We start from the raw sequence: 12,078 nt of genomic DNA on the forward strand, positions 1-12,078 counted from the left end.
CAGCACGCACCACCCCATCTGCCCCTTGGCTGTCCGATGTACTCCGTGAACATCGCTCTAAACTCAGGGCTGCAGAGAGGAAATGGCTTAAATCAAGAAACTCTACCGACCTCAGTGTGTATCAGTCTCTCCTCTCTTCCTTCTCTGCAAACGTCTTCACTGCTAAAGCATCATATTACCAAGACAAGATTAACAACTGTTGTGACGCTCGGACACTCTTCAAAACCTTCTCTTCTCTTCTTAATCCACCTCCACCTCCTCCTCAATCGACTCTTACAGCTGATGACTTTGCAGTTTTCTTCACGAATAAGACAAGAACCATCAGTGACCAATTCTCCACACCGCAGACTGAGGATAACTTCACAACGACTAATGTTCACTCGTTCTCCTCCTTCTCTCCACTCTCAGAGACGGACGTTTCCAAACTTATCCTGTCCAGTCATCCTACTACTTGCCCACTGGATCCGATACCCACTCACCTCCTTCAAGCGATTTCTTCTTCAGTCATACCTTCACTTACTCACATTATCAACTCCTCTCTTCACTCTGGAACATTTCCCTCAGCATTTAAGCAGGCTCGGGTAAGCCCACTGCTGAAGAAACCATCTCTAAATCCAGCACTTCTAGAAAACTACAGACCGGTATCCCTTCTTCCATTCATTGCGAAGACACTCGAACGAGCTGTGTTCAACCAGCTCTCTATGTTTCTTGTACAGAACAACCTCCTGGACAGCAACCAATCTGGCTTCAAAAGTGGCCACTCAACTGAGACTGCCCTGCTCTCGGTTACTGAAGCCCTGCGACTGGCAAGAGCAGCTTCAAAATCCTCAGTTCTCATTTTGCTGGACTTGTCTGCTGCTTTTGACACTGTTAATCACCAGATTCTCCTGTCCACCCTCAGAAAGATGGGCATCTCTGGAACCGCTCTCCAGTGGCTTAACTCCTACCTTTCTGATAGATCCTTCATGGTGTCTTGCAGGGGTGAAGTTTCTAAGTCACAACAACTTGCTACTGGGGTTCCTCAAGGCTCAGTACTTGGACCGCTTCTCTTCTCCATCTTCATGACGTCATTAGGATCTGTCATTCAGAAGCATGGCTTTTCCTATCACTGCTATGCTGATGACACTCAACTCTACTTCTCATTCCAACCTGATGACCCGACGGTAGTTGCTCGCATTTCAGCCTGTCTGAGTGACATTTCTAGCTTGATTGGTGACCATCACCTTCAGCTCAACCTTACTAAGACTGAACTGCTGGTGGTTCCAGCTAACCCATCGTTTCATCACAACTTCTCTATACAGCTGGGTTCGTCAACCATAACTCCTTCCAGGACAGCCAGAAACCTAGGAGTTGTGATGGATCATCAGTTAAGCTTCACAGACCATATTGCTACAACGACCCGGTCCTGCAGATTTGCCTTATACAACATTAGGAAGATTAGACCCTTCCTGTCAGAGCAAGCCACAAACTTCTTGTCCAAGCTCTTGTTCTCTCCAGACTGGACTATTGTAATGATCTTCTGGCGGGCCTTCCTGCATGTACTATCAAGCCTCTACAACTGATCCAGAATGCAGCAGCGAGGGTTGTCTTCAATGAGCCAAAAACAGCTCATGTGACTCCTCTCCTCATCAGGTTAAACTGGCTACCAGTAGCCGCTCGCATCAAATTCAAGGTACTGATGCTTGCCTACAAGACGACCACTGGCACGGCGCCAACATACCTAAACTCACTAGTTCAGTCTTATGCGCCCTCCAGAAGTTTGCGCTCAGCAAGTGAACGACGTCTTGTGGTGCCATCCCAAAGAGGTTCAAAATCACTCTCACGGACTTTTTCCTGGACTGCGCCCAGCTGGTGGAATGACCTCCCGATCTCAATTCGAACAGCTGAGTCTTTACTCATTTTTTAAAAAACATCTTAAGACTCATCTTTTTTGCCTGCACTTAACCAACTAATACTAGTACTTACCTTTTCTTTTTCTTGTGTATCATATTCAAAAAAAAAAAAAAAAAAAAAAAAAAAAAAAAAACCTGGCTACGTGTTCTGTACTAGACTAACTGAGACTTGTCATAGCACTTGTATACCGTTGTTGTTCTCTCGTTGATCTGATTGTTTCTACTGTTCTCATTTGTAAGTCGCTTTGGATAAAAGCGTCTGCTAAATGATTAAATGTAAATGTAAATGTAAGAGTGAGCCAGCATAAAAGCAGAGTTCCAGCTACCAGACTGGAAAAAAACTGTTCCCCCAAGAGCTTTCTCCAGAGTGGTGTCTTTGTTCTGCCCAGCCTGCAGCCTGCAGTTGGTGGTTGTTGAGCTGTTTAGTATTCTACTTTGGTATTGTAGAATTTGTTTATTTTGATATTCTGCAACACTTACTTTTGTCACTTTAGTTAAAGAGATTTCTATTGTCCTTCACCTTTTAGTTCATGTGGCCTATTTGCGTTTGGCTTATTAGCTCTGTTTTGGAAGCTGTAGGGAGGTGGGTGCCATTTTTGTTTAACTCTGTTTTCTCCTGTTTTGGGGCCGGGAAGGGATCTAGGATACAATTCTGTTATTTTCTTTTCTTTTCTTTGTTAGTCTAGTTAGAGGTAAGCTACTCTAGTTAGATTTGTATTTTTGTGTATTATTTTGGCCTTACCCTCTCCTGAAGCTATTGCTTCCCCCCCTTTTTTTTTTTTTTTTTTTTTTTTTTTTTATATGTTCCACGAGCTGTGAAATAAAATCTTTTTCTGGACAACTTGTTGGTTGTGGTGCTGTGGCAGGACTCAGATTAACGCTCTTTAAAATATTTTTACTTTTGTTGCGTCCACATTTACCCCTAGAGTTATGTGGGACGTAACACCTGCAATGCAGAGGGTTTTACAGGTGAGATGGGTTACATAAATGTCCTGGAGGGAGGGGAGGGAGACCCCAACATTCTTCTCAGCTGCTCTCACTATGCATTGAAGAGTCTTTCGGCAAGACATGGAAAACATGGATGTTTAGTTCTTTGAGTCACACATCATTTGAACGAGCTATTTCTAAACCATAAATTGCTTGTAATTAACTCTTAAATAGTTTTTTTTAGTTATTCTTAGACATTTCAAATAATAACCAACTTTAGTAGTTTTAGCCGGAATTCTCAGGAATATGTTGTATTTCATATTGTTGTAAAATTCTAGTGGGGTGTAGAGGGTTAACTGAAATTATAAGATATAAATGTTAACACTGTCCTCCTGGCCTGCAGGCAATTCCTGATGACAGTAAGGCAAGCCCTAGTCAGTCAAGTGAGGATCTGGCGGAGGGCTGCCACAGTAGAAAAAGACAGCATGAGTAAGGAGAGACAGTAGGATTACAGACAGAAGAAGCAGGGACAGAACAACAAGGAGGGACAGGAGGCAACACAGAGGGAGAGGATGTTGACATGATAATGACGCATACAAAGCCAAATCAACCTGACCCTAAAGTTTTGCAAAAAAAGTGATGAAAAAACAAGTGATGAAATTCCGGAAATTGTGGTTTGAGAAGTATTGGTGTGTGCAGTTTATTTTGGTTAATGTTGTTGTTGTTTGTTTTGGTTTTTTTTGTTTTTTTTGGTCTGGGTAATTTGAGAAAGCCAAGAGTATAGACCCAGCTTTTGTCAGTACTGGATTTAAAAACTGGAAAAAAGCACTTGAAAAATTTTTCATGCATGAGAAATCAGAGGTGCCTATGAAAACAGGCCAGTTACTACACAGTTGAGCAGTGCAGTCAGTACACAGCAGGCAGAAAACAGAGCTAACCTCTTAAAAATAATAGGGGGAGAGATGTTTCTGGCGAGGCAGGGATTGGCCTTTAGGGGGCATGAACATCATCAAGGTAACCTTGAGCAACTTTTAAAATACAAAGCTGAAGATGATCGATCATTTACTAGGTGGTTATCTGCAAAGAGAGGGGTGCACACATCTTGGGATAGTCAAAATGAGCGTATAAATTTGATGAGTTCATCAATTATCGGGACAATTGCAGCTGAGATCCGGTCCCTACCAGTGTTGCAGTATTCGATTATTATGGATGGGACAAGGGATATCTCTGGTGTTGAGCAGGAGGCGCTGTGCCTACGTTATATTGACACTGATTTGCTGGTGCACGAAGACTTTATAGGGTTGTATGAAACAACTTCTACATCAGGTGAAAACCTTGCCAGCATCATTTTGGACGTTCTGTTGAGACTAAATTTGCCAATATCTGGCCTCAGAGGTCAGGCATATGATGGGGCTTCAAATATGGCTGGAAAGTACTCAGGTGCCCAGGCTGTTATTCAGCGAGCACAGCCACTAGCACCATATATATACTGTGGGAGCCATTGTTGCAGCTGAAGGGGAAGGGCCAGCCCTGTCCATCAGGCCTTTATGTCCCACTAGGTGGACTGTATGCTCACCTGCTATCCGTGCTGTTCTTAGCCAATATGGGATGGTACTAAATGCACTAGATGAGATGGCTGCAAGTAATTCTGAATCTGCAAGCTGGGCAGAGGGCTTATGTGTTCGACTGCAACAGGGTAATGTTGTACTCAGACTTCTGCTTGCTTTAGATGTGATCAGTGAAATATAGGTTTTATAAAAGTATCTATAATAAGATTGTGGAGGTGGTGGTCTTTGTGTTTTCAGTCTCTTTAGCTTGAAATCCAAAAGAAACACTGAACACTTTGAGACAATCTTTAAGGAGGCAGGAGACAGGTGTGACAATCTGTCTCTAGAGCCCATTGTTTCACCACGCAGACATAGGCCCCCTAAGAGATATTCTGGACAGGCTCCTGCATACACACCTGGATCAGCTGTGGATTTTTACAGAGTAGAGTTCTACTGTGTCCTTGACACCGTAGATGCACAAATTACTGAGAGGTTTATGCAACCAGGCATTCAAACTTTAAAAGAACTGGAAAACTCACTCCTGACTCCCATTATAAATGATGCAGCAGTTCAAATATATCCTGAACTGAATGAGGAAGACTTGAAAATCCAATTAGCCATGTTTAAAAAGAAATACAAGGTCAGCACAACTGCAGATGCTGTGCATGCTTTGAAAGAAATGCCCCCTGAAGTCCGTGGCCTATTTGATCAGGTAGAGACATTAGTAAGATTGTTGATGGTGGTGCCCATATCATCTGCTGAGGCAGAGCACAGTTTTAGTGGGTTACGCAGATTGAAAACATGGTTGCGATCAACCATGACACAAAAAAGACTCAATGGCATTGCTGTGTGCCATATTCACCAAGAGAGGCTTGACAGACTGGACAGACAAGAAATTACCGAGCAGTATGTTCAGGGTAATGAAAGGAGGAGAGATGTTTTTGGGTCCGTCATAAATTTGTTTGGCTGCACTAGATGGAATTTCTAATACTCTGTATATTTACTTATTTTTGTTTATGTTTATTATATTTATGTTTTTTTTTTTTTTTTTGTTGTACATAGGTTCTTTGCTTTTTTGATCATAATGATAGAATTTGTATGCTGAGATAAGCAAATGTTTAAATAAAACATATTTTGCAGAAGGCGTTAAGTTTTGGTGGGTGATTGGTATACTAGACACATAACAGTTTGATCATGCATTGCTAGTGTTGATCAGGTAGGCCTTTGTTTACCTTTGTCCATTGTTGTTTAGCCATGATTTCAAATTAGAATCCCCCAATGGCTTTTTAGAGCAAACCATTAGCCCAACCTACTTGATCACCAGTTAAAGCCCAAATTATGCAAAATAACTTATTGAGTTGAAATCAGTTGCTGACAGCTTGGTCCTCCCCAATTAAAAAATCCCATCTGCGCCCCTGGTTGAAAGTGAGACATTTTGAAATGTCATGCCGAATATTGGCTCATTTTGGATTTCATGAGAGCTAAACATTCCAAAAAAGTTGGGACAGTTAGCAATAAGAGGCCGGAAAAGTTAAATGTACATATAAGAAACAGCTGGAGGACCATTTTGCCACTTATTAGGTCAATTGGCAACATGATTGGGTATAAAAAGAGCCTCTCAGAGTGGCAGTGTCTCTCAGAAGTCAAGATGGGCAGAGGATCACCAATTCCCCCAATGCTGCAGCGAACGAAATAGTGGAGCAATATCAGAAAGGAGTTTCTCAGAGAAAAATTGCAAAGAGTTTGAAGTTATCATCATCTACAGTGCATAATATCATCCAAGGATTCAGAGAATCTGGAACAATCTCCGTGGGTAAGGGTCAAGGCCGGAAAACCATACTGGATGCCCATGATCTTCGGGCGCTTAGACGGCACTGCATCACAAACAGGAATGCTACTGTAATGGAAGTCACAACATGGGCTCAGGAATATTTCCAGAAAACATTGTCGGTGAACACAGTCCACCATGCCATTCGCCGTTGCTGGCTAAAACTCTATAGGTCAAAAAAGAAGCCATATCTAAACATGATCCAGAAGCGTATGCATTTTCTCTGGGCCAAGGCTCATTTAAAATGGACTGTGGCAAAGTGGAAATCTGTTCTGTGGTCAGACGAATCAAAATTTGAAGTTCTTTTTGGAAAACTGGGATGCCATGTCATCCGGACTAAAGAGGGCAAGGACAACCAAAGTTGTTATCAGCGCTCAGTTCAGAAGCCTGCATCTCTGATGGTATGGGGTTGCATGAGTGCGTGTGGTACACATCTGGAAAGGCACCATCAATGCTGAAAGGTATATCCAAGTTCTAGAACAACATATGCTCCCATCCAGACGTCGTCTCTTTCAGGGAAGACCTTGCATTTTCCAACATGACAATGCCAGACCACATACTGCATCAATTACAACATCATGGCTGCGTAGAAGAAGGATCCGGGTACTGAAATGGCCAGCCTTCAGTCCAGATCTTTCACCCATAGAAAACATTTGGCGCATCATAAAGAGGAAGGTCTAAGACAGTTGAGCAACTAGAAGCCTGTATTAGACAAGAATGGGACAACATTCCTATTCCTAAACTTGAGGAACTTGTCTCCTCAGTCCCCAGACGTTTGCAGACTGTTATAAAAAGAAGAGGGGATTCCACACAGTGGTAAACATGGCCTTGTCCCAACTTTTATGAGATGTGTTGATGCCATGAAATTTAAAATCAACTTATTTTTCCCTTAAAATTATACATTTTCTCAGTTTAAACATTTGATATGTCATTTATGTTGTATTCTGAATAAAATATGAAATTTGTAACTTCCACTTCATTGCATTCTGTTTTTATTCACAATTTGTACAGTGTCCCAAATTTTTTGGAATCGGGTTTGTACATAACAACAGAAGTTGTGCCATATATGTGGTGGTGTTGGTGGTGACCATGTTGCTTGACCCATTTACATGTTTGCAGCGCTACATTCCTACTCTGATGAGTTGTGACATTTGGCTTATGCACTATTTCTCACTGTGTATATTTATTGAATTATATTGCATGTTGAAAAGGTGAAAGTGAAAGAAACAGGAACGTGATTATACGTCTGAAAGTCTCGAAAGTGAAAGATTGTTATATTGTGTTAGAAAACAGAGAGGAGAGCAGTTCGGGTGAGTAGCAGCAGATCCTCTAATTTCATTCTGAGCAACATAAACCATAAATTTACCATAAACTGTGTCGCATTAGACGTAGGCCTATTCAAATAAATAGCCTGCACGTTTAGTAAACTGTTTTGTAGGCTATTTATTCATTAATAAGCTTTCATGCATACAGATTAATATTTTGTTTAGGCTATCCATGCATAGACTAAATTCGTCGACATCAGAGAACACATTTTCATGTAAATATCTGAATGCCTTATAGCTTCATACAAAAAATAATAATGTAATTCTGCACTGCATAAGCGCTTGTATTTCGTCTTTGCTGATATTTGGACTGTTAAAAAGTCAACATTTCATTATAGTGTAGCGACATCTAGTGGCCATTTTTCATGAACAGACGCTAGTTATCTTCAATGATAAAGCATTGCGATATATAGGCTAGCTAACAAACACTAACCATAACATGTTTAGAGCAATCATGATGTGTGTACTGTGTTGTGTCAATTTCAGAACTAAACTTGAAATGTATCATAAAATTAAGACTGATGTGAACTCCACCGAAGAACCAAAACACCAACGTCTTACGATTACTGGTAATGATAACTGTAGAGCTTCTGTGCTTTTTTCTAAAGACTCTGTTTCTAATTAGATAAGAAACAGAGTTAATTGCCTACCTTTTGATATCACAATGACTTTGCCTTAAACAGCTAATCTTTCAAATTTCTTCTAGATGAAAGTGATCTAATTATTGCATCAGAACTGACACTTGTCCTGCTGGGCATGTCTGTGCTTGAGAAGACTGCAGTGGAACACGTGATATTTGGCAGAGAGGAGAGTCAGTGTGATGCCTCTCCAGCCCTCCTGATGAAGATCACAGTAGATACTGGGGTGGTGGACGGGGAGAAGGTGACTGTGATCAACACTCCTGACTGGTTCAGCTCTGCGCTCAACCCAGATGAAATAAAACAAAAAATACAATTCTGTATTGGTCTGTCTTCTCATGGACCTTACGCTTTACTACTAGTCATACCAGTAAATCAGTTTCTTCAAAAGGAGAAAGAGATAGTGTACAAATTTGAGAATTTTCAAAACACATTCTGTAAGAGACTCATGATCCTCTTCACTGCTACTAATGAACAAGAAGAGCTAGAGATCCAAAAACATGATCTCAAGCCACTTAAGGATATATGTGTTAACAGATTTCATGTCCTGAACATTAGTCAGGTTAAGAAAAGAGATCAGGTTTCAGAGCTGCTGAAGAAGGTAGAGATTATAGTGAAAGGAAATGTACAAAGTAGTGACGTCTGTAAGATAAGTGAAACTCAGAGAGAGAAAGCTATTGCAATATCTAAACAGGTGAGCGTAGAAGAGACAAACTACATTAAGGTATCATCGCAAAAGTTGCAGTGCACAGTTTGGACTGAACCTAATGAACCCTTTGAGATAATTGACTATCCTTAAGTATTATACAGCACTGTAGAAAGTCCAGTGTAGTTTAGCTTTTGTATTATTCATTAACAGGGCTTGCACATTAAGATGACTGCTTTTTAAAAAAAATCAACAGAAATGCAGAATATCTATTTAAAAGCTAAAATACCACAATAGAAAAACTAGTCTTGGCAGAGCATGTGATAGTATAAAGTCAAAGTTACTCCTTTTTTTTTATTGTGAATGCAGGTATTTAGCAGATGCTTTTTGTGTGTGTGAAATTGGCATTGTCCTTAAAACAACTTTTGTGTTTTCCCTTTTGTATTTCAACATGTTGGAAATAAAGATCTGAATATAAAATACATGTTTTTGTATATCTAGCAATACATTGTCCTGTCAATCCACCATGTAGGCTATTTCCTGTACAGCAGCTAAATGCAAGTCTACAAAAGTAAAATTTTCAAAATACATTATTTCATACGAAGTATAGATCAAATCTATTAACATTTTTACTGACATATCGCTTGATACTTACTGATTTAAAAATGATAATGAAACTTTATTTGGAGCACTACTTGTGCACAAATATGTATCCTGTTTCCACTGATCATCCTTGAGATGTTTCTACAACTTGACCTGAGTCCATCTGTAGAAAATTCAGTTTATTGGACATGATTTGGAAAGGCACACAACTTTCTATATAAGGTCCCACAGTTAACAGTGCATGTCAGAGCACAAACCAAGCCATGAAATCCAAGGAATTGTCTGTAGACCTCAGGGGAAGGCTACAGAGAAATTTCTGCAGCATTGAAGGTTCACTGAAGCATCTAGTCTGTTACCCTTAAGGGAAGAAGTTTGAAACATCTCTTCCTAGAACTGGCCTCCTGGCCAAACTAAGCAATTGATGGAGAAGGGCCTTGTCTAGACTGGTGACCAAGAACCTGATGGTCACTCTAGTTGAGTGCCATGATCATATATGCAGATGGGAGAAACATACAGAAGGACAAACATCACTGCAACACTTCACTGTTTTGGGTTTTATGGCGGTGTGGTCAAACTCAATCCTCTCCTCAGTGAAGACATGAAAACACACTTGGAATTTGCAAAAAGTTGTGAATACTTTCTGGATGCACTGTAAAGAAGAGGTAATTGAAACATATACATAACAACAGAAGTTGTGCCATATATGTGGTGGTGTTGGTGGTGACCATGTTGCTTGACCCATTTACATGTTTGCAGCGCTACATTCCTACTGCACTATTTCTCACTGTGTATATTTATTGAATTATATTGCATGTTGAAAAGGTGAAAGTGAAAGAAACAGGAACGTGATGATGCGTCTGAAAGTCTCGAAAGTGAAAGATTGTTATATTGTGTTAGAAAACAGAGAGGAGAGCAGTTCGGGTGAGTAGCAGCAGATCCTCTAATTTCATTCTGAGCAACATAAACCATAAATTTACCATAAACTGTGTCGCATTAGACGTAGGCCTATTCAAATAAATAGCCTATACACGTTTAGTAAACTGTTTTGTAGGCTATTTATTCATTAATAAGCTTTCATGCATACAGATTGATATTTTGTTTAGGCTATCCATGCGTAGACTAAATTCGTCAACATCAGAGAACACATTTTCATGTAAATATCTGAATGCCTTATAGCTTTATACAAACGCAATAATGTACTTCTGCACTGCATAAGCGCTTGTATTTCGTCTTTGCTGATATTTGGACTGTTAAAAGGTCAACATTTCATTATAGTGTAGCGACATCTAGTGGACATTTTTCATGAACAGACGCTAGTTATCTTCAATGATAAAGCATTGCAATATATAGGCTAGCTAACAAACACTAACCATAACATGTTTAGAGCAATCATGATGTGTGTACTGTGTTGTGTCAATTTCAGAACTAAACTTGAAATGTATCATTAAATTAAGACTGATGTGAACTCCACCGAAGAACCAAAACACCAACGCCCTATGATTACTGGTAATGATAACTGCAGAGCTTCTGTGCTTTTTTTTCTAAAGACAATGTTTCAATTCAATTCAAGTTTCTACAATATTTAGTAGCTTATCAGTGATGACTGTCAGTTTATCTGCATACGGCAGAAAGACGTAAACAAACAGACGATTAACACTATTAACAGCAATTATGCAATCAAACTTATAGCAAAATGTGGTAGTTCTGTATGTTGTCTCTGGGTTAGCATCATCTGAGGTCCTCTGAGGGGTTGGCATCGTCTCTTCTCAGGTGTTCTGGATCCAGACTGGAGCTTGTGTAAATCAGTCAGGAGTGTGATGCCTCTCCAGCCCTCCTGATGAAGATCACAGTAGATACTGGAGTGCTGGACGGGGAGCAGGTGACTGTGATCAACACTCCTGACTGGTTCAGCTGTGCGCTCAACCCAGATGAAATAAAATAAAAAATAAATGTCTGTATTGGTCCTTTTACTCAGGGACCTCACGCTTTACTACTAGTCATACCAGGAGTGCAGTGTGAAAAGAAGCCAGAGATAGAGAATAAATTTAAGATGCTTTTTGAGGAGAGCTGGTGGGAGAAGGTCATAATTCTTTTCACTGTTAAGGATGAACAACAAAAGCAGGACATCCAAGACTATGGCCTCCAGACAAAACTTAGAAATCAGTTTCATGTTCTCAATATTAGTGAGACTGAGGATAGAGCTCAGGTTTCAGAATTGCTGAAGAAGGCGAAGAAGGCAAAGAAGACAGTGGCAGGAAATGGAGAGCAAAGTGTTTTCTGTACACTGTCCTAAGCTCAGTTTGCAAAATCTAAACAGGTGCACAGAGGAGAAGATAGGAAATACATTAAAGTACAATTGCAAAATTCTCAACATGTCATTTGGATTACTGATGATGTCATCAGAAATTATGAGGTGTGTAATAAACAGAAAAAATGGTAGATGATGGTCGAGTTTATTTGTACCGTACTTTACACAATAAACTTTATTCTAAAGCAGCTTTATAGAAAATCATGATGTCAGTGTTTATTATTTATTAATATCATGCCTTCATGCCTTATAATCACATTTAGCAGACTAAAGCTGTGTTTTATAGTTTATGTTTTACAAGCAATCAAGCAGCTGCGATTTGCTATGTACTGCTTAACAGGAGTATACTGTATGTATCTGAGTA

At 40.0% G+C, this 12,078-nt stretch overlaps 1 protein-coding gene and 1 long non-coding RNA gene across 2 annotated transcripts; both read left to right on the forward strand.

The window, feature by feature from the left end:
• Positions 1 to 7,329: 7,329 nt before the first annotated feature.
• On the forward strand, positions 7,330 to 9,042 carry LOC109099428 (GTPase IMAP family member 8-like). The gene is made up of 3 exons (XM_042724415.1): positions 7,330 to 7,504; positions 8,006 to 8,088; positions 8,226 to 9,042. The coding sequence occupies exons 2-3, from the start codon at positions 8,019 to 8,021 to the stop codon at positions 8,954 to 8,956; spliced, it is 801 nt and encodes a 266-aa protein (XP_042580349.1). The 5' UTR covers positions 7,330 to 7,504; positions 8,006 to 8,018; the 3' UTR covers positions 8,957 to 9,042.
• Positions 9,043 to 9,984: 942 nt separating this feature from the next.
• LOC109099429 lies at positions 9,985 to 11,447 on the forward strand. The gene is made up of 3 exons (XR_002015204.2): positions 9,985 to 10,327; positions 10,830 to 10,912; positions 11,177 to 11,447. It is a non-coding gene; the product is annotated as an uncharacterized LOC109099429 (long non-coding RNA).
• The last annotated feature ends 631 nt before the right edge of the window (positions 11,448 to 12,078 follow it).

The sequence above is a fragment of the Cyprinus carpio genome, chromosome B5 (genome assembly GCF_018340385.1).
Source record: "Cyprinus carpio isolate SPL01 chromosome B5, ASM1834038v1, whole genome shotgun sequence".
NCBI classification, from domain to species: Eukaryota; Metazoa; Chordata; class Actinopteri; order Cypriniformes; family Cyprinidae; genus Cyprinus; species Cyprinus carpio.